Source organism: Melospiza melodia, chromosome 11 (genome assembly GCF_035770615.1).
Source record: "Melospiza melodia melodia isolate bMelMel2 chromosome 11, bMelMel2.pri, whole genome shotgun sequence".
Lineage (NCBI taxonomy): Eukaryota > Metazoa > Chordata > Aves > Passeriformes > Passerellidae > Melospiza > Melospiza melodia.
In genome coordinates, this window is record NC_086204.1 from 30,455,863 (window position 1) to 30,478,756 (window position 22,894).

The 22,894-nt window shown below is 50.7% G+C and overlaps 2 protein-coding genes across 8 annotated transcripts in view; both read left to right on the forward strand.

The window, feature by feature from the left end:
- The window catches only part of PDE4B (phosphodiesterase 4B), a 176,094-nt gene extending 171,339 nt beyond the window's left edge, over positions 1-4,755 (forward strand). For all 7 annotated transcript variants that reach the window (XM_063166284.1, XM_063166285.1, XM_063166287.1 and 4 more), the window contains one exon: positions 2,736-4,755. In XM_063166284.1, coding sequence (XP_063022354.1) covers positions 2,736-3,101 — 366 coding nt within the window. In that variant the 3' untranslated portion in view covers positions 3,102-4,755. The remainder of the gene's footprint in view (positions 1-2,735) is intronic.
- An 8,171-nt stretch (positions 4,756-12,926) lies between these two features.
- Positions 12,927-22,894, forward strand: part of SGIP1 (SH3GL interacting endocytic adaptor 1) — a 52,760-nt gene continuing 42,792 nt past the window's right edge. The window contains exon 1 of the mRNA XM_063166291.1: positions 12,927-13,194. Coding sequence (XP_063022361.1) covers positions 13,185-13,194 — 10 coding nt within the window. The 5' untranslated portion in view covers positions 12,927-13,184. The remainder of the gene's footprint in view (positions 13,195-22,894) is intronic.

Below are 22,894 nucleotides of genomic sequence, written 5' to 3' on the forward strand. Positions count from 1 at the left end.
GTTGGGTCCCTTTGCTCCCCAGGCTGGGGAGGGCAGTTCTGCTCTGCCCGCCCTCACCAGCCTGCCCTGCCCTCACACCCCCTCACCCCGCTGATCTGCAGGGCTGGGAGCTTCTCCCACCTGAGATGCCCCTCAGCACCCTGCAGAACTCTGCCTGTCACTCGTTATCCAGGACAATTCTGCACTGCACCTGTCCAGTTGAATTGGAGGCTTCTGGAGCTGCCCTGTGCAGGGTGAATCCCAGAAATATTCATTTGTGTCCCTGCAAAACTTAAAAGGAGCTGGATTTGCCCCCTTTTTTTTTTTTTTTTTGTGGGAGGGGATGAACTGGCTCATCCCTAGTTCTGATTCATAAAATGGTTTCAAGGTCAGATTTTGTTCTGACCTGTGTAGCACAGGCCATAAAATTTCGCCTGGATAATCTGGAATGAAACCAGGAATTTATGTTTGTCCAAACAGATTCCAGCCTTTATATAATGCTGTCTTGGTTGTTGTTTTTGAATGACTCCAGCAAGTCATCATTGAGGTTTTTCAGCTTGAATAAGTAACAAAATTGATGATAATTATTTCCAAATGTCCTCTTGGGCTCGGCCAAGTGCTTTCAAAATTATTCACTCAACCGCGTGGTGATTTTGTTGGAAAAATCTGTCAGGTTTCTTAACCTAACAAGAAATGAATCCTTCAGCCAGGCTTGCCCATGTGCTCCACATGTGAGCTCCAGTTCATTCCTTGCTTCACATCTGCACTTCCCAGAGGCCTCAAAATGCCATTTTTGCTGTGCAGAAAAGGACAAGAATTGCACAAAATGTCCATCATGAAATGGCAAAGGAGAAAGGGAGGTGGCGTGTCCATGCTGGAGGTTTCCAAATGCCATTTTTGCTGTGCAGAAAAGACAGGAATTATACAAAATGGCCATCGTGGAATGGCAAAGGAGAAAGGGAATCAGTGTGTCCGTGCTGGAGGGAAACAATGAGTGGATTAGGAGATAATATGCAAATATTTCAAAGCTTGAGATGCCCTCAATATTTTAGGATCAGTGCTGAGCCACGTGGCCAATTATTTTATGATTTGGGATGGTTTTAAAGGAGCAGTGACCTGAAACAATGATTTTAAAGAAATGACAATTTTAAAGAAATGACAATTTTAAAGAAATGACAATTTTAAAGAAATGACAATTTTAAAGAATCAAAGATTTTAAAGAAACAATTTTAAAGAAGCGATGATTAACGAGTGCTGATTTTTACCCATCGGCGCCGTGCAGCCCTGGGACACGTTGGGTTCCAACCATCCCAAACCCTTTTTTTCCCAGTGCAGCAGGAACCTTTCATCACCTTTCTGCTGGAGCTGCCTCCCCAGCCCGTTCCAGTTGGATGCTCGCGGTGCTATTGACATCCTGTTGTGTCTGAGGGAGCGGGAGCCACGTCCAAAGCAAACATCTGCTCCTGGATGGAGCCCGGCTCCTGGGAGAGCCTTTCCCTGCTCCACACAAAGCCGTGGGGCGGGACGGGCTCTGCCAGGAGGGAGCAATTCCAGTCGCTCTCTGGCCGTGGCTCCATCCTGGACGCGGTTGCTCCCTGAGTCAGAGCGGCGCGCAGGGCTGAGCTCGGCGGAAGGGCTCAGCCTCCCTCACTCTTTCCAGCCTGCAGCGTCGCCCCACGGGGGCCGGGCCGCATTCCCGGGGTGAGCAGCCCCGCTGGCTGCGCTCTCCCCCAGGAAATCTCTCGTGGGGCCGTTTGGAGGAAAACGGGAGCATTGAAAGTGTGGGATCATGGAGCTGTTTGGGATAGGCGCAAACTGCACCCTGCAGGAAAATGCACCCAGAGTTGGAATTTCAGCCCATAAAGGCTGCTCCCCTTGGGAGCACTGGAGTATTCCCAGCTGTCACTTATGTGGGAATCCTGGGATAAGGCCATAAATGCACCAGCCTTGTCCCCAGTCACCTGGGAATTCTGTCTGAGAGGAGCAGACTCAGTGCTGAGAGCCCATCCACTTCCAGCTCCATGGCAGGGACACCTCCCACTGTCCCAGGCTGCTCCAAACCTGGCCTGGGACACTGCCAGGGATCCAGGGGCAGCCACAGCTGCTCTGGGAATTCCATTCCAGGGCTTCCATATCCTCACAGGGAACAATTCTTTCCCAGTGTCCATCTAGCCATTCCTCCATCCCTGTCCCCAGCCCCTCTGCAGCTCTCCTGGAGCCCCTTCAGGCCCTGCCAGGGGCTCTGGGCTCTCCCTGGATCCTTCTCCTCTCCAGGTGAGCACCCCCAGGTGTCCCAGCCTGGCTCCAGAGGGGCTCCAGCCCTGCAGCAGCTCCATGGGTTCCTCTGGGCTCTCTCCAGGTGCTGCTGATGTTGTCCCCAGGGCTGGGGCAGCTCTGCAGGTGGGGCCTCACCTGAGCAGGGCAGAGAGGCAGGATTCCCCCTCTCCTTCTCTGCTGCCCACACTGGGGGATCAGCCCAGGGCTCTGTCCCCTGAATTTCCTGCTGGCTCCTGCTTTTAGTGAAACTTCCTCCAAGGTTTGATTTTGGACAAGACATCAGACCAACCCAACAGTGTGTGGGTGCAGCTCTGGGTATCAGATAATTAAGTGTGATAATATCATTGTTAGGCTGTGCTGGTTTGGGGACTTGTTCCTGGTGTTCTGCTTGTAAAACGAATATAATATGAACTTTCCAGATGTCCACCTTTTGCAGGTTATTCCCTTGCCCTAAGTGTGTGTGTCCCTTTGTTTTCCAGGTGGGATTCATCGACTACATCGTCCATCCTCTGTGGGAGACGTGGGCTGACCTGGTGCAGCCCGACGCCCAGGACATCCTGGACACTCTGGAGGACAACAGGAACTGGTACCAGAGCATGATACCTCAGAGCCCGTCCCCTCCCCTGGAGGAGCGGGGCCAGGACTGCCAGGGCCTGATGGAGAAGTTCCAGTTTGAACTGACGCTGGAGGAGGAGGATTCTGACGGGCCCGAGAAGGACGGCGAGAGCCTCGGCTACTTCGGCAATGCAGAGACGCTGTGCGTGGCCCAGCCCGGGGAGGAGGAGCCCCAGAGGGAGGCCACCATCGAGATTGTGACAGAAGACACATCTCCTGTGGACACATAATGGCCCGGCCCCGCGGGAGTGGCTTTTAAACACTTGCGGAGCTTGCGAGCGGTCTCCGACGGCCTCCGCAGCGGGGCTGAGCCTCTGCCACGGGGCTGGCAGATCCTCCAGCTACTTGAGATTGGAGTCAGGGTTACAGATGGGGTAGGGAGTGATTGCTCAGGAAATGCACGGGTGATTTGCGTTGTGGTTTGAGCCTCGTCAGCCGAGAGCACCGCGTGGTCCTGGAGCTGGCTTGGGTCGGGCCCGAGGCGGCGCTGACACACAACTGAGAGATTTTATACTGTTAGTTTTGGAGTTTATACCAGTTAGACTGATAGAAACTACTGATCAATAACTCATATCCAACCTGTCCACCTGTCTGCAGACCTGTGTGCCTTCTTTGTAAACACTTTCATGTCTTTTCAAGAGTCTCTTAATTCAACACACGGAGCTTGGTAGTTCAAAAGCGACACAAAGTGTTTCGGAATTGACGGCTACTTTTTGGATTCTTCCTGTTACCAGAAGCAGTCTTCCTTTCTTTTCGTGGGCAATACCTGTCACTTTATTGCAGTTAATCACTTTGACAGACTAAACAGAAGGGGAAACCCTCTGCTTTGCATTACTGCACCTTCAGTGTGTTCTTAATCCCCCCGGTGACCCAATGGGAGTCACTCGGTGCCGCTGGGCGCCGTTCCCTCGCTGGCAACAGTGGGAATTTTTTTCCTCCCCGGGGTTTGGGTTTGTGGTGAGCAGGACAGAGGGCAGGTTTTTTTTCCCTGGCACAGCTCAGTCCATCCCTGAGTAAGCGTGGCAAGGCAGTGTGTGACACGCCTTCCCCCTTGGCAGCTCCCTGGAATTTGCACGCTCGGATATTTGTGTTTCTCTGGCCTCTCGTCCACGTTCCCTAGGTTTAGGTCCACCATCCTCCTCCTCCTCCTGCACTGCCTCGAGCTCTACCACCTCCATTACTGTTTATAACAGTGTATTTATTACCTACTGTACATACTGTAATGTTTTGTAAGTTATTAATTTATATGAATTAGCATCGCCTGTCGGCGGTGATGCTAATGGGGTAGAAAACTCGGAATAAGAGTTGCCTTTTTTTCTTGTAACCTTTTGTATTGCATAAAGTCCAAGAACCTGAACATAGCTGAAGAGACAGACACAACCCAGGAAGGGCATTCGGGTGGCAGCCGCCCGTGGGGAGGGGACGCCGCATCCCAGGGCAGCGGATTTGGGAATCTGCCAGGAACGCAGAGAGGGGGAACCCAACAAAGAACTCCCCGGGCCGGCTTTTCAATGTCACAATGTTCCAATTTCTGAACAACCCAATGTGAATCTCTATGACAAAACAAAAATGTGAACTGATGTAATAATTGTGCTGTGAAACTTCCTCTGACAAAGCTTGTCCGGCATCGTGAGCGGTGTCAATCTCAGTTTGTAAAATATGTTTCAAGCTTTTTGGTCCAACTCGTGACTAATTAGTTCATGACAATAGCACAGTTGTGCATGATCAATGGGTTTGTTTGTCTGTTGAACACTGCATTGTTCCAGGTGGTTATTTTATTGTTCCCCAAAGTTTCACACTATGTATGTTATAGTATTCTATATTGTGTTCAGACGCATTCTTAAGAGATTTTTATATGAAGTGAATAAATGAAAGCATGACCCAGCCTGCAGCTCTCTGGGGGGCTTTTGTCACCAAGACAGCGTGGGCCGTGTCACCACTGCTCGGGGGACAGAAAATGGGACCCTCCACACCCAGAACCCTCCTGGGGCTAAAATCCAGAACCTTCCTTGGCCAAAATCCAAGACCTCCCACACCCAAAATCCAAGACGTTTCACAGCTGAAATCCAGAACCTCCCACAGCTGAAATCCTTTTCCTTTGGCCAAAACCCAGAACCCTCCTGTGGCCATATCCCAGAATCTCTCATAGCTGAGACCCAGAACCCTCCTGGAGCCAAAACCCCAAACCCTCCAGTGGCTGAAACCCAGAACCTCCCATGGCTCAATCCCAGAACGCTCCTACAGCCAAAACTCAGAACCTTTCTGTGGCCAAAATGCAAAATCCTCCCATGGCTGAAACCCAGAACCTCCAGTGCCCTAAACCTAGAACCTCCAATATCTGAAACCTGGAACCCTTCCATATCCCAAACCCAGAATTCCCATGTCCCAAACACAGAATCTCCAATGTCCCAAACACAGAACCTTCCATGCTCTAAACCCAGACCGTCCAAAATCTGAAACCCAGAACCCTTCCATATCCCAAACCCAAAATTTCCATCTCCCAAACGCAGAATCCCCATGGCCAGCGCCCAGAAGCTCCCGTGGCCAGCCCCAGGGCCTGCATTCCCAGTGTCCCTTCCTCAGGAGGGCACGGGAGCGTTCCCGGTGCCGCGGGCACCGTCCCTGGCACGCCGGGGCCTCGTCCTTCCTGCGTGGCAGCGCAGGCGACAGGAAGGCAGCGCAGACAGGAAGCGCTGGCCCGGCCCGCGGCCGCTTTCATGTCCCGGCCTGACCCAAAACAAGCGACTTTCCAGTGAAAAACATCCTGTGCCAGGGCAGGGGAGCGGGGCCGCGCTGCCGTGGGTGACACCGGCCCTGTCCCCGGGGGCTCCCCTGCTTTCCCTGGATCCGCCGGCTCCGAGCGCAGTCATGGAAAACGAGTGTGGATCTCATCCTGCGTTCCCGGCCAGCTCTCCCTCCGTGGGGCCAGGCCACCTCCTGTACAGCCCTGCTGGCCCAGCAGAAGGGGCTCCAGCCCCTGGATCCTGGGGGATTCTCCCAGGGTCTGAACCTCTGAAACTCTTTGGTGAAAATTCCCTGGTAGAAACTCCTCGAAGGGCCAGTAGTGATTTGTCTTTGCCAGTGGATTAACAGAATCCCAGAATTGGTTTGTGTTGGAAGGACCTTGAATCCCATCCAGTGCCACCCCTGCCATGGCAGGGACCCCTCCCACTGTCCCAGGGTGCTCCAGTCCCAGTGTCCAGCCTGGCCTTGGGCACTGCCAGGGATCCAGGGGCAGCCACAGCTGCTCTGGGCACCAGTGCCAGGGCCTGCCCACCCTCCCAGGAACAATTCTTAATTCCCAACATCCATCTAAGTCTCTCCCCTTTCAATTTAAACCATCCTCCCTTCACCCCAACTCATCCTTCCCACATCCCTGGGCTGTGGCAGCTGTGCCCTGCCCACGGCTCCTGGGGATGTGCAGGGATGGGAAAGGGATGAGAAAGGGATGGGAAAGGGATGAGAAAGGGATGGGAAAGGGATGGGAAAGGGATGGGAAAGGGATGGGAAAGGGATGGGAAAGGGATGAGAAAGGGATGATGGGGCTGGAAAAGCATCAGCATTTCAGAGGGGAAAACATGAAGCCGGGAGAGAGCAGCAGTGCCAGAAAATGCGACAGCACAAAACCCACCCGGACCCTTGTGCTTTCCCTCTGTTTGCAGGGGGAAATCCCAGTCCAGGGGCACTGGCAGGCTCAGTGGCCTCTGTTCCTCAGGGGATGAGGATTCCAGTGCTGCACCACCCTCACACCCAGAGCTGGACTGGCACAGGTTCCTTTGGCACGGGAAGCTGCAGCAGGGATGTGGCGCTTCCTCCTCTCTGGAGCAGAGCTGGTGGGACTGTCCTCTGTCCCTGGTGGTCCCCAGGTCACCTCCAGGGGCTCCCCCCAGCTCCTGGTGTGTGTGGGGTGGAAGGTGAGGGACCCCAGCTCGGGACAGGGGTGCTCAGGGATGCACACGGATCTGTCCCCTCCCTGCTGCCACCATTAACCACAGATGTCACCACAGCCCTGAGTGACAGCTGGCCCTGTCCCCAAGGACATCACTTCCCACTGAGGCCATGGAGTTGGGATTTCTGGGGGATTTCCACCAGCCCTAAACCCACCCAGGGCATCAACCCCAGGGATGGGCAGTGGGAGCAGATCCAGCCCTTCCCAGGGCGGGGGGACAAGGGTCCCACAGAGCCCCTGCCACTGCCAGGAGACTTCTGACCGCAGGTCACCCTTGTTCACAGAGACTGTGATGCACAGAAATAAAATAATAAACCAGAAATAATAAACCAGTCCTGCTGCTTTTTCCCAGCTCAGCCTGCTCTCCTGGGGGGGCAGCTGGAATTCCATGTCCTTTTCTCTCCCCATTCTGTGGGAGCTGGGGATGAATGTGGCTCACCAGTGATGTGTGACAGAGCCAGAACCAGGGACAGGACACAATGTTCTCAGGTGGCACCAGGGGAGGTTTGGGTTGGATATTTGGGAAAATCTCTCCATGGGAAGGCTGGTCAGGCACTGGAGCAGCTGCCCAGGACAGCGCTGGGTCCCCATCCCCGCAGGGATTTAAAGTCCATGGGGATGTGGCACTTGGGGACAGGGCAGTGGTGGCCTCGGGGCTTTTCCAGCCCCAGTGATTCCGTATCTTCCTGTCCCTGGTGTCCCTGTTGGGATGGAGCATTCCCAGGCTGAGGATCTGCAGATCTCTCCTCCAGCCGAGGGGGTTTGGGTGCCCCTGGGGCTCACCCGGGGCTGCGGCGGGGGAGAAAGGAGAAGTGAAAATGGGGAGTTCCCCTGACATTTGTGCAGTCGCAAACAGGAAGGAGCCGGGGCAGGCACAAAGCTCGGATTTCACCGGGGCTGGAGGAGGCCGGGGGCTCCCAGGGAGGGGAGGTGGCACTGCCAGCCTGGCAATGGGGACAATGCGGGGACACGGGGCTGGCCAGGGGGGACAGGCAGGCTGTGGCCCTGCTGATGGGGCTTGAGATGGGTTTGGGTGTTTGAACTCTCCCCAATGTCCCTTTTGGGGTGACACGAGGAGCCCAAACCAAGAATTCCCATTGCCAAGGTTTCCCTGTCCCCAGCCCGGTGCCCAGGGTCCCGCTCTGCTGAGGGCATTCCTGCCACCCTGGAGTGGCGCCGTCCCCGCCTCTGTCCCCACCTCTGTCCGGCACCGCTGGGGACACGGGGACAGCAGAGCTCTGCCCGCGGGTGCGGGGTGGGCTCGGGGGCACGGCAGGACCGGGGGAGCGCGAGGGGCAGGCACATCTGTCCGACCCATCCCGCCCCTGCACATCTGTCCGGCCCTGCACATCTGTCCGGACCTGCACATCTGTCCGGCCCGGCCCTGCGCAGCTGCACAGCTCCATCTGCCGAGCCCCGGGCGCTGCGCAGGGAGTGCAGCTCCAGAGCCCCGGGAATGGGGAACGCCCGCTCCGGGGACACGGCGGGGCCGGGACGGGGCCTGCGGGGCTCGCACAGCGCGGGCGGCACAGCTGGAACTGGCGCAGCTGGAATCCCGCACAGCTGGAATCCCACACACCTGGAATCCTACACACCTGGATCCCCGCACAGCTGGGTCCCCTTACAGCTGGATGCAGACGCCCCAGGGCTGCCTCTGCCTCTGCTGCCCCCGATGTTCCCCAGCACCGCCCCCCGTCTCTGCCCCCTCCCCGTCCTGTTTCTTTTCTATGAATAAATTAATTGTAAGGAGAATTTAATGCTCTTTATTAGCCGTGGCCGAAGCAGACAGGCCCAAAGGGGATCAGTATAATACCCAAAAACACCTTAAATTTTAATTTTAATTTAATGAAAGACCCCACTGGCATTTCTGAAGCTCTGGATTATGTCAGGGCAGAATCTGTTTCTCTGGGGTTTATCCACAGCTGTGAAATTTTACTGATGGATGAACTCCTGCAGCTCTGATCCTGGGGGCAGGGGGACGATCCATCCCCATCCTAAAGCACATCCCAGGCTGATCAGGGATCAAACCCCAGCGTGCTCAGTGACATTTCGGGTGAGGTACCTGGTGTGACATGGGGGTGCTGGCTGCAGCCCCCAGGCCCGCATGAGGCTTTGCCTTTTTTGCCCCCCAGAATGAGGATGGATCGATGATCAGCGCTGTGGAGCAGCCGCAGCTGGTGCCCCCGGGGGCGGTGCTGATTGCCCCGACCAGCCCCGGTTATCAGGGCCGAGGGCGGGGAGGTGCTGGAGCTGGAGAGGAGGAGCAGGAGCAGAGCGAGGTGGGATCCCTTGGGGTGTTCCTTTGGAGTTTTGGGGGCTGCTGGTGAGCGGGGGATCCCGGGCCTGGTTACGGTGGGGATTGGAGCAGGAATCCAGTGAGTGCACCCATCAGGAATTTCCTTTTCCCAGCCTTGTTCTCTCCCCCTCTCCCTGCTGTCCCTGGGCTGGGGGCTCATTCCCACATCCCTGAGTCCTCCTGGGAGCAGCTCCAGGCATGGGAATGGCTCTGTGGCTCTCTGTGCTCAGGAAAACCGAGGGTTCATGGAAGGAAAGGGCTGAGCTGGGAGCAGCAGCAGCCCTGGCATGAGCTGGGGGCTGGAGGGGCTGCTCCCATGGATTTCCCACCCCTGGCATGAGCTGGGGCCTGTTCCCATGGATTCTCCAGCCCTGCTCCTGCTGGGATACTCTGGATGCCCATGCAATGCTCTGGTTGCCCACAGCACGAGCTGGGGCTGCCCCGGGAGCGTTTGGGGTGCAGGGAGTGGCACCTGGGGGTCTCGGTGGTGCCATTGGGTTTTCAGGAGCTGGGGCATGGATTGATCCCCTCTGTGCCCTCCTGAGCTCATGGAGGGTTGGGTTCAGCTGCCCCTGGGGGTTCTCCCCTCTCGCAGCCTCCTTCCCTGATAGGGAGACCCTTTGAGGAAAAAATCCTGGAAATTGGCTCCAGGGAGAGCTCAGGGCCCAAAGGGGCTCTGGGAGAGCTGGAGAGGGACTGGGGACAAGGCCTGGAGGGACAGGACACAGGGAATGGATTTAAGCTGAAGATTGGTAGATTTAGATGGATATTGGGCAGGAATTTTGGCTGCGGGGGTGGTGAGACCCTGGCACAGGTGCCCAGATTTGCTGTGGCTGCCCCTGGATCCCTGGCAGTGCCCGAGGCCAGGCTGGACACTGGGACACCCTGGGACAGTGGGAGGGGTCCCTGCCCGTGTCCCCTGTGCCCCGGTTTGACAGGGAAGAGGCAAAGGCTGAACTCGCCGGGAGCTGCATCCCACAGCTCGGGGCTCAATCCCGGTTCAATCCCGGCCCCATCCCGCTCCCACCCGGTTCAATCCCGGTTCAATCCCGGCCCGTGCTGAGGGGCGATGCCGCATCCCTGGCTGCCGCCAATGCCGGGATTTGCCGGGCCGAGGATTTGGGGTTTTATTTAGCAGCGAATGCGGGCCCGGGCGGCTCCCGGGGCGCTGCTGTCACACGGAGCCGCGGCTGACTCTGCCCGATGGGCGATGAGCGATGAGCAATGCTCCGTGCTCTGTGCTCTCCCTGCTCTCCCTGCTCGCCGTGACTCATTTGCTGCCGCTCTTCTTATTTGGTTTTTTTTTTTTTTTTTTAATCCTCAGGCCCTTGGCTTCATCTGTTGCCGGCAGCTCCTCACGCCTCTCCTCCGGGAGCTGCTGGAGACTTCCAGGGCTTTTCATGGGGATTGTCCTTGGGGCAGCTCAGCGGGGCTGGGGGGCCTTGGGAAGGTGAATTCCAACATTTGGGAATATCAGCTTTTTCTTGGACACAGGGGTTTGGTGGCAGCGGCACCCCCGGGGACAGGGAATGCTCCAGGCTCTCCTGTGCCCCCTGATTTTTGGGAAGAGCCCGTTCCAGGAGGGGTTTGTGGGTGGGTTTTGGGCACAGTTTTGGTCAGGCCCCGTGGCAGGAGGGGTCTCACAAGGCTGAGCTCTGCCATGGATCCAGGGAGAGCTGGAGCAGCCCAAGGATTCCCAGGGGGATGGGGAGGCTGCCCAAAGCCCGGCCTGAAATGGGGAAATTTGGTAAAAAGGATTTCTGTATCCACAGCCTGGCTGGGAGGGATTTGCAGGGAAATCCTGGCTCTCCTTGGGTTCAGGAACTTCAGCCCTCTGGAGCTGTGGGAAGGGGCACTGGCTCTGTCCTGGATGTGGCACCACGGAATGCCCAAATTCAGGATTGGAAAGGCCCTGAAGCCCATCCCATCCCATCCCTGGCAGGGACACCTTCCCTGGGATTGCTCCTGGCCGTGGGCACTGCCAGGGATGGGGGTTCTGGGGCTGTGCTCTGTGCATTTTGGGGGGATTTGCGTTATTTGGGTGTGTCCAGGAGGAATTTGGGCACGGAAGGTGTCTGTCCATCCCTTGGATGCCCTCCCCTGTGTGCCAGCCTGGCTGCTGGGCTGTTTGGGGGCTGGGACAGCGGGACATGCCAGGGGACAGTGGGACAGCATTCCTGGGCTGTGCTGGGACAGTGGGACATGCCAGGGGACAGTGGGACAGCATTCCTGGGCCGTGCCCAGCCCGGGATTACACCACAGTTCCCGAGGGCACTGGGCTGCTGTCGCTGGGCTGGCAGGGGGGCAGGCAGGTCGCAGCAGCTCCGTGCAGGGATTACAGGAACCATCTGCTCAATAATCCCATCCCCGTGGCTGCTGCTGGGGCATTTCCCACCGGCTGGGCTGGGCTGGGCACACAGACCCTGCTCAGCTGCTGCTCCCTCCCTGATTTACCCAGACCCTTGCAGCTGCTTGGCTTTTGGTTTAATTTTTTTAAATGGGAGAGAATATAGATTTTATTTTATTTATTTAATTTTAATTTTTTTACTATTTTTAATGAGGGGCACCAAATAGATTTTTATTAATGAAAAGCAGCTTTTTCCTTTTTCAATAGGAAAAACGGTGTGGGCATCGCTCTGGAGCGGGGAGAAGCCCTGCCGAGCCGCGGGGATGATGCTGAGGGCGCTGATGCGGGCGGGCGGCACGGGGGGAGTTTCCATCGCCGCTCGCTCCGCGGTCACGTTGAAAATCCGCGCTGGGACGCGGGGCTGTCCCCGGAGCGCCGCCGCTGCCGCTGAGCCTGCGGGGACAGAGGGACAGCGGCGGGCAAGGGGCGCCAATGGTGCCCATCCCGGCTTTCCGGGGCGCCAATGGTGCCCGTCCCGTTGGGTTTTGGGGTTTTTCTAGTTTTTTTTGGGGTTTTTTTGGTTTTTTTCCCCGGGCTCTGGGAAGCGGCGGGGACCCAGCCCGGGCTGTCCCTTCCAGCCCCGATTCTCTTTGGGATGAGGGTCCCGGCGGGGTTCGAGCCCCTTTCCTGCCACGAAAAATAAAATAACCGGACTTGGGGAGCCGGGCACGGCCGGGTTTGCCAGGAACGGTTCCAAATCCCGCGTTTTCTTGGCTAAACCAGGGATCCCAATGATTCAGGCTGAGTCCCCCCAGCCCCTGTGACAGATTGGGAAGGGGTGCGGGACCCGGGGGCAGCTGGGGCAGGGGGCGGCACTGTGAGGGGACACGGGGCAGGGGGTGGCACTGTGAGGGGACACGGGGCAGGGAGTGGCACTATGGAGGGGACACGGGGCAGGCTGGCACTGTGAGGGGACACGGGGCAGGGTGGCATCACGGGGAGCACAGGGCAGGGTGGCACTGTGGGGGCTGCAGGACAGGGTGGCACTGTAGGGGACACAGAGCAGGGTGGCACCGCGGGGCACGCAGGGCAGGATGGCATCGCGGCGCCTCCCCGGCCTCTTTTGTTCCCCGCTCCGCTCTCCCCTCGTGCGGGATGAATCCCCGGGCGCCGCGGGGAGCTGTCGGGAGGAATTTCCCCCGCATCCATCCTCTCCTGCCGGGCCGAGCGCTGCCCCAGGGACGGGTTTGTCCCCGGGATCCATCCCTTCTGCCTTCTCCCATCGCGCCTCTAATCTGACAGGAATTAACCCGCAATAGGATTAGGGAGGGGAAGTGCGTCACGAGGTGCGGGCAGGGGCTCTGCTTTTGGGGAAAACGGCGCTGGGGAGGGTGGAAAAGGGGGGGCGAAAAAGGAGAAAAATCTGGGAAATAGGTTGGAGCGTTGCCGGGGGTGTGTCGGGAGCGAGCGCGCATGTGAGCAGTGCGGGGCCCGCCTCGTCCTCCCTCCCTCGCTGCGAGCATCTCCGCGCTCAGCCTGGAGGTGATACAGGCGCAGCAGCATCCATGGCCTGCCCCTAGCCCGCCGCTCCTTCCTCCTCACCCTCCTCATCCTCCTCCTCCCCGCGCTCCCCGCGCCGGGCCGGGCGCTGCTGAGCGGGACCCGCACTCTCCTGCGTTTTTCCAGGCTCCTCGGAAAGTGAGGAATGCAATTCTGCCACCATGATGGAAGGTAGGTGATGCGATGCGATGCGATGAGCCGGGCGCGTTCTCGGGCGGGGGGGGAGGCACCGAGCCGTGCCCGGGGGGCTCCAGCCTCTCCCGAACGGAATGATAGCGCCGATAATGGCAATAATGGCAATAATAACGCGATCAGAGCCTCCCCTCCCCCTAATCCCGGCCGCTCGGGCTCAGCCGGGCGGTGATATAATATCAGGTTATTTGCAATTCCATCCCCAGCCCTGTGTAGGCAGCTCGGGCTGCGCGAATTCCCTCCCGGCTTTCCGCCGCTTCCTCCGGCGCGGAGCCGGCTGGATTCGGGTCCCCAGATCCCGATTTTATCCCGCTGTGCCGCTCGGGGATGCGATATTCGGTGTTTTTCCCGGATGGACGAGCATCCTTTCCGTGGGAAACCATGGAATCGCTGCTCCCGACTATTTTTCCTTGCCGAGCCGCGGAGATGCGGGTCGGGGGAAGGAGGAGGAGAGGCTGGATTGGGGATTTCGGCATAAAAAAGGGGGATGAGGAGGAAATATGGGCTGCGGGCTCAGGATGCTTCAGGGAGCTGTGTCTGATCCTGTGTGGGAAAAGCCTCTGGGCATGACAGGAATTTCATCCTCTGTCGTCTGTCTCGGCCGTATGTAAAGCTCTCCTTTATTATTTATCATTTTAATTCCTTCTGGAGCAGGATGCAGGGAGAGGATGCCTTGGGTTTAATTGTATTTTAGCAGAATGGATGCTCCAGGGCCAGCAAGAGCAGAATTTGTTGGATTTCAGGGGATTTCTGGCCCGTTGGTGGCAGCAGCAGGGCCTGGTTTGCTGGAGCCTCTTCCAGCCCAGGAGCTCCCTGGAATGACAGGCAGAAATTGGGGAATTGATTCCTGGAGTGTCCCCCAAATCTGGGGCTGCCCCCTGCCCAAATTCCCCTGGAGATCCACGGGATTTCTGTGGGTTTAGGATGCTCCCCTGGCCTGGGCAGTTGGGGAATTGTCACGGCCGTGTGGGCACATGGAGCAGCCTCTCCTGGGTTTGGTGTGAGGGAAATGAGGTTTGGGGTCCTTTAGATCCCAGGAAAAGCCTTCCCTGCTCTCCCTGGTGCTGATGAGAGTCACAAGCAAAAGAGGTTTTAATTTTAGCCCATGACATCAAACCCATCCCACGACAGGAGCAGGTCATGGCAGGGAAAATGCCATTAAAAACCTGCCTGCTCCCAAAATCCCAACGTTTATGGATGAATGAATGTGGATAAACTGGAGCTGTCTTGTTGTAGGCCTTGGTTTGGGTTATTTATTTGGTTTTGAGGCTGCTTGGGGGAAGTAAATTGGGGTTTTGAGGCTCTTTGGGGATTCGGGGTTTTTGGTTTTGGGGTTTTTGGGGTTTGGTTTTATTCCTTGAGGGTTTTGGCCTGGCAGGAGCTTTGGTCACTGCCCAGCCCCACGCCGGGGATGGATCCAGGGCTGGGATGTTGGGCTCTGGCAGAGCTGGAATCACCTTCCATGACCCAGTCATGCACGGGGGAAAATTAAACACCACTCATAAAAAGTGAATCATTAAACACCTTGAAACCTTCCCCAAGTGGTGGATGCAAACCTGGAACAGAAGTTGGAGAATTAGAAATAATTCCTGGGGATTTTTTGAGTTTTGAAATAGTTGGAAATTGGTTGGGTTTGTGGGAGAGTGGAACTCCAACCCAAGATCCCCCTGGTCCCTTGCAGGGGTGGTTTATTTAATATTAACACAAAAATTTCAATGGTTTTACTAAGCTTGGCTTAACTGGAGCTGAAACTTTTAAACCTGAGCAAAACACTGAGAATTCCTCGCAGGGAGCACCTTAAAGGGGTTTAATTATCATTGTAATTAATTATTTAAATAATTTTTCCTGCTGGAGTGGTGGGCCCAGGGCCTGAGGCCACCCATGGCCAGCAGGAGGGAGCTGGCTCATGGATTCTCTTTGGATCCTTTTCCTTGGGAAAAAGAGAATTCCCCTGGTTGGGAACGGCGCAGGATGAGCACTTTTGGCTGGCTATGGAGGTTGTGCTTAATATGTGGAATATTTTGTCGTTCTTCTGGGAGATGGGACAAAAATGTTTCTTTTTTGTGTCTAAAAATCCCAATGATACCTAAGAAAACAAAACAAGAAAAAAAGTTTTTTTTTCCCAGACCCCAATCCTTGCTGGAGGACACTGAAGGTGTCACAGGTGTCTCCAAAAATGGAAATTCCTCCACCTCCATGGAGGGGCAGGAACATTCCATGGATTTGCTGTGCTTGGCTTCACTCAGCAGGGTTGGGATGGGGATAAAACCCCCCGGAGATCCGACCACATGAGGAATGAGAAGGGTTTGAATGTTCTCTGGGATTGAGGAATGAGCAGGGTTTGGAATGTTCTCTGGGATTGAGGAATGAGCAGGGTTTGGAATGTTCTCTGGGATTGTGGAAGGAGCAGAATTTGGATGTTCCCTGGGACTGAGGAATGAGCAGGGTTTGGATGTTCCCTGGGATTGAGGAATGAGCAGGGTTTGGATATTCACTGGGATTGAGGAATGAGCAGGGTTTGGATGTTCTCTGGGATTGAGGAACACTCAGAAGCTCCCTGTGCAGAGGTGAACATCTGGGCATGGAACAGGTTTGACTCCTTGGGGATGCTCTGCTGCATCTCCAGGGCCTTGGGAGGCTTTGGGAATTTGGGAATGGCTGCTCAGGGAGGAGCTCAGATGTTGGGGAGATGGGAGCAGACGTGGTTCCTTTGGAGAAGCTCATCCCTGCTTTCCCTGGGTGCTCCCTGTGCTCCTCCAGACCCCAGAGTGGGAATTCCTTAGAATCTGGAGAGTTTGGTCATGGGGGAATTTCCATGGGAATGTCCTGTCAGTGAGATGGGATTTAAGGTCCCTCCCAACCCAAACCAGTCTGGGATCCTCTGGTCTCATCCGAACAGGGAAAATCCTTCTGGAATCATCTTTTGGCCCTGGTGGTCTCCATTCTTGGATTGTTGGGCCCAGAGGCATCAATGGCACATCCCAAAAATCCTTTTTGTTGGTTGAAAATTGACTTTATTTTATTTTTGGGCGGTCTGGTTTCAGTAAGTTTTGTTTGAATGAGCTCATGGTTGTCTGCAGGACTCAGCAAGGAAATTATCTGGGAAAATCTGCGGGTTTTGGATTTGAGGAGGCAAAACTGGAGGGATTTGGATTTAAGGAGGCAAATTTGGGGTTTGGATTTGAGGAAGCCACCAGCAGGTTTGATGGAAATATCATGAATTCAGGCATGGATGGAAAACCATCCCAGAAAATGCCCAGAGCCCCAAGTCAGGAGTGTTGGGATTTTCTGGAGTTTGATCAGAAATCCACCGTGCTCAAGGCCAGAGATGTCCATGGAGAATTTTGGGATTTTTTGGGGGCTGATCCAGGTGGGTTTGAGCTGGCAAGGAGGAATTTTGTGGGAATGAGGCCTTGGAAATGAAAAGCTTGGAAGAGAAGTGGGAGAAAGCTCTGGAGCTCTTGGGTTTGGGTTCAAAAACAAACAAAAAACCCCAAAACAACAGCAACGACAGAAGAGGCAAAACCTGGGAAAAGAAACATGGCAAAACCTAAAAAAGAAAAAGGCAGAACTCTTCCTTGGGGTGAGCCCAGTTTAAAATGTGCCCTTGGGCATCTGGAGCTGGTGCCCAAACGCAGGAATTTGGGATTTCCTGGCAAGGCAGGAATTTCCTGTGTGATTCACCAGCCTCAGTCCTGCTCCAGGGATTGCAGGAGAGAAAATTCCAGGTGAGGTCAGGGCTGCTCACCTTGGACCTCCCCAGGGCGGGGTTTCATCCCTTAAAAACGTGGATCTGGGGGAAATCCTGCCCTAAATGTTGATGCTGAGCCCCAGGAGCTGTTGGAAGTGAAAAATGGGATTTACCCAGAGTTTGTGGCTGGAATCCCAGCCCAGTTTTGGGATTGGAGAGGAGGAACGTGAAGGAAAATGGGATTTATCCAGAGTTTGTGGCTGGGATCCTGACCCAGTTTTGGGAGAGGAGGAGCACGAAGGAAAATGGGATTAACCCAGAGTTTGTGGCAGGAATCCCAATCCAATATTGGGATTGGAGAGGAGACCATGAAGGAAAATGGGATTCATGCAGGGTTGGTGGCAGTTCTGGGATTGGAGAGGAGGAACAAGAAGGAAAAGCTGGGGAGGAGGAGGGGAATGCAGAGCTCCTCCCCAGAGCAGTGACCTGGAAGTGTTGGGAGGCTCCAGAGCTGTCAGGAAGGATCCATCTGCCTCGGCACGGGAGGGACTGGCAATTCTGCCTCTTTCCCATATATATCTATATAGTCTTTGCCCATATAAAAAAATTCCCATATATATATATATTAAAAATTCCCATATATATATATATGTAAAAATTTCCCGTATATATATATATATATGTTAAAATTTCCCATATATATATATATATATATAGGTAAAAATTTCCCATATATATATATGTGTGTGTAAAAATTTCCCATATATATATTTCCCGTATATATATATATATATATTTCCCGTATATATATATATATAAATTTCCCATATATATATATATAAAATTTTCCCCTATATATACAAAAATTTCCTATATATATACAAATTTCCCCATGCATATATATATAAAAAATTTTTCCCATATGTATTTAAAAATTTTTCCCATATGTATTTAAAAAATTTTTCCCATATGTATTTAAAAAATTTTCCCATATGTATATAAAAAATTTTCCCATATGTATATATAAAAATTTTCCCATATGTATATATAAAAATTTTCCCATATATATATATAAAATCCCATATATATATATAAAATCCCATATATATATTAAAAAAATTCCCATATATATATATTTAAAAATCCCATATATATATATACATTCATCCTATATATATATGAATTTTTCCCCATATATAAAAAAAAATTTCCCCTATATTTATATAAATTCATCCCATATATATATGATTTTTTCCCCTGTATGTATAAATTTTTTTCCTCTATACATATAAAAATTTTTCCCATATACATAAAAATGCTTCCCTATATATATATATGAAATTTTCCTCTATGCATATATAAATATGAAATTTTCCCCTATATATATAAATATGAGATTTTTCCATATGTATATATATATATATATATATATATATATATATATTAAAAAATGTTCCCATTATATATATATATTTCTTTTCTCATATAAGTTTCCCATTTTCCCTACTAGCCAAATTTCAAACTCATTTCTTTAATACCAGCCCATCCATGTGATTTTTCTCTTTTTCCCCTGATGTTTGGGAGTACGAACCCCAGAGCCCCGAGGCCTGGAGGTTGTGCAGGTGGATTTTTGGGGCAGGAGCCTTTGCCAGGAGCACAAGCCTGGCCCTGTTTGCTGTGCCAGCCATTGAGAGCTCGGCCTTTGTCCGAAGCAGAATCCCAGAGCTGCAGCCGCTCTTCCTGGGCACTGCCCAAGGAATGAAAGGGGCTGCAAGTGCTTCCAGCTGCTGGCTTTTGCTGCTGAAACCCTCAAAAATTCATTTATTTTGGATTTTTAAATCAGTTTTTGGTGTTGGGGTTTAAATTTTATTTTTTTCCCATTTTAATTTAATTTTTCCCCTTTTAATTTATTTTTTTCTCATTTTAATTTAATTTTTTTCCTATTTTAATTTAATTTTTTTCCCATTTAAATTTAATTTTTCCCCCCTTTTAATTTTAGATTTTTCCCCCCTTTTAATTTTAGATTTTTCCCCCCTTTTAATTTTAGATTTTTCCCCCCTTTTAATTTTAGATTTTTCCCCCCTTTTAATTTTAGATTTTTCCCCCCCTTTTAATTTTAGATTTTTCCCCCCCTTTTAATTTTAGATTTTTCCCCCCTTTTAATTTTAGATTTTTCCCCCCTTTTAATTTTAGATTTTTCCCCCCTTTTAATTTTAGATTTTCCCCCCCTTTTAATTTTAGATTTTCCCCCCCTTTTAATTTTAGATTTTCCCCCCCTTTTAATTTTAGATTTTCCCCCCCTTTTAATTTTAGATTTTCCCCCCCTTTTAATTTTATATTTTTTCCCCCCTTTTAATTTTATATTTTTTCCCCCCTTTTAATTTTATATTTTTTCCCATGTTAATTCTTCAATTTTAGTGTTTTTCTTTAAAATTTTTAAATTTTTTCCATTTTATTTCTTGGAGCCGGAGGTTTTGGGGCTGTCCTGTGGGAATTCCTGCCCTTCTCCTCCCTTGCTCATGGAATTTTCATGTGGGATTGGGAAGGGAAATTCCCCAGCACATCCCAGTTTACTCTGGATTGCTGCTGGCAATGGCAAGTTTGTTTAAAAGCAGATTTTAAATCCTGAATTATCTGGGAAAAACATTCCTTACCCACCCCAGCCTTGGAAAGCATTTCTGGGATTGGTGCTTTTAAATTTGTCTTTAAATTCTGATTTTTTTCTTTGGTGTCATTTGTGTTTAGTCTATTTTTTAGATAACATATTGAGGGAAAAAAAAAATCTTAAAATTCTCCACCTACACCTGGTTAAGAATTGAAAAGCTCAAGCTGGGATTAACTTGTGGCAAATTTCAGGAATTTTGGGAAAATTGGAGCAGGAAGGATGAGATTTCCCAGCCTGCCCCTGTTTCAGGCGCACCAAGGACTTCAGGCAGCCCCACAAATAAATTAAATAAATACATGAAATGATGTTAGATTTATGGAAACCATCAAAGTTGTGCCTTGTTATTAGAGTCAATATTAATAATTAATTAATAATAATAAGGAAATCCTGGAATTATTTGGGTTGGGAACCCCTTCAAGCTCATCCCATTCCAGCCAGGTCGGGGACAATTCCCAATATCCCAGGTCATTCCCAGCCTGGCCTTGGACACTCAAAGAGCCCCAAATTAATTAATACATAATAATTAATATAATTACTATACATGTAATATAAAATAATAGAAAATATTGTAAAATACATTATATAAAGTACAAACCAGGTAATATACAATATTATAAAACAGTATAAAATACTATAACATGTAACGTGTAAGATATCATATATAATAGTATATTGTAAATAATATTATTTTGGGAGCACAGAATTCTTGGAAATAATAGCTGGGGAAAAATAATAACTGGGAAACAAATATTGACTGGGAAAGAGAATATTGAGTGGGAAATATTAACGGGGAAAGAAAATATTGAGTAGGAAACAAATAATGAGTTGGAAATATTAACTGGGAAACAAATATTAACTATGATGGAAATATTGAGGGAGAGATATTAACTAGGGAAAAAATTAGCTGGGAAACAAATATTAACTGGGAAATAATAACTGTGGAACAAATATTGAGTGGGAAATAACTGGGAAAAAAGTAATTACTGCTGAGTGTGGGAAAATATATTAACTGGGAAAAATATATTAACTGGGAAATACTGAGTGGGAAACAAAGACTGAGTGGGATTGGCCTTGGGCTGCAGGGGGGAAGGAAATGGGGATTTTGGGGTGTGCCAAGGACCAAAAATGCCCAATTTTATATCAAATCTGCTTGTGGGGGCTCTTTGGGGTGTCCTGTAGAGCCCCAAAGCCATGTGAGGATTTAGGGCCTGCTGGGGTTTCAAGCAGACAGGACTCAGTTTTTTTTAATGTGGAAAAAGCTAATTCTTTATTCCTAGAACTGATATAGTTTTCAAAGACTTTGTTTTTGACTGGAATTGGCTGTAATTTTTTTGCTGCTTGTCCTATTGGTTACAAGGTGCATGTGCAAGACTTTTTAATAGATGTTTACGTTATTTTGTGGATTCTTATGGGCTATAGTTATTGGTTTTTATTATTATTATTTGTTATGACAGGTGTAGCTTATTTTTCTTGGCAAGAATAGGCTGTTATGTAAACTCATTCTTGAGATTCTTTCTTATGGGAATTAACTAACTGCACTTAGCTGAAGTGGCAGGCCTAAACCACAATTTTATGTTTTTCTTTTATAATATTTTTATTTTTATGTAGCATTACCCTGCCTTAGAATTGAATTTACTGCGTGGCTTTTCCCTCTGGGAATACCTGAGGGTTTCGGGATTTTGTTTTGCTGTGCTGAGCACGGGCAGGGTTGTTCTCTGCTTGGATTCCCACATTTCTGGGCTCTCCCAAGGAATTTGGGAGCAATTTGCTGGTTTGAGCGTGCTGGGCAAAGCAAAAGTCACACAGTGAATTCGATTTTAAGGCAGGGTGATGCTACCTACAAATAATTACATGATTTGTAGGCAAAATTTATTTATAATTATTTATGTATTTATTTATTATATATCATTAATAAATACTTATATGTATAACTATTATATATTTATTTTTATATATTTATACTTATTTACATTACAATAAATACCTACAAAACTATTATAAAAGAAAGGCCTTACAAAATTGTGGTTTAGCTAAGTGCAGTTAGTTAATTCCCATAAAAAAGAATCCAAAGAATGAGAATCAGTTTACACAACCTAATCTTGCCAAGAAAAATAAGTTACACCTGTCATAACAGAAGATCCATCCCATAAGAATCCACAAAAAATAATGTAAACATCTATAAAAAGTTTTGCACGTTCACACACAAGCACCTTCTAACCAATAGGATAAGCAGCAAAAATATTGCCAGCCAATTTGAGTCACACACGAAGTCTTTAAAAATTATAGAAATGTAATCTTTATAAATAAAATTAGCTTTTCCTATACGAAAAAATGATTCAGATTTTCCTACATGAAAAAAATGATCCAGCTCTGAAAATCCCCACACCCAAAGCAAGAAAAAAATCCAACTTAAGAGTGATTATTTCATTTTCCTCCTCCTCTTCCTTCTTTCCCTGCTCCCGAGTCTGTCGCAGATAAATTTTATCTTTGTGCACAGATGAAGCAGAATTCATTTCAAGCATTTTTTTTCCTACTTCAATCATCACAAAGAGCATCCACACTCTGCCTTTCCTCTTGGAGAGGAGTTTTCCCTATGAGCTCCAAGCTCCTAAGGGAATAATTTTCCCTCCAGAAACCTCACTCAATATTTAAAATTTAAATTTAAATTTAGAAATCAATACTTGTGGTCCAGAGGCAGCCTGGGGCTGGAGGGTGAAGGGTTGGATATGGGGGAATGGGGTTGGTTTGCTCCTAGAATTCAGTTTTTGGTGCAGAAAATGATGTTGGTCCTTCTTAAGAAAAAAGCTGAAAAACAAAATCAGGGTTTTAAAATAGCAAATTGTGTTTCCCAGGTGGAATTCTTAGGGACAGCAGGGAAAAAGGGGTTTATAGGTGGGTGCTGCTGGGTTTGGAGAGGCTTTTGTGGCGGAGGTGGGGTCAGGCAGCAGCAGGGCTGGCTCTGCCCTGGCACCTCCAGCCCAGAGAATTCCCCCTGGCATTCCCGTGGCTCAGGCCTGGGAGCTTCATGGATGAGGTTTGATCAGTTTTTGTGAGGATGAGTCTTGCCAGGACAGGTCCTGGGGGAGTTTCAGCTCTGAAAGCACCTGGCAGGGACTGGAGGAGCAGATCCCAACCCCAGCTCAGTCCCTGCTCCTCTGGATGGGGAATTCTCCTGTGCCAGGGATTCAGGAGGAGCAGATCCCAGCCCCAGCTCAGTTCCTGATCCTTGGATGGGGAATTTTCCTGTCTTAGGGTTTGGAGGAGCAGATCCCAACCCCAGCTCAGCCCCTGCTCCTCCAGATGGGGAATTTTCCTGTGCCAGG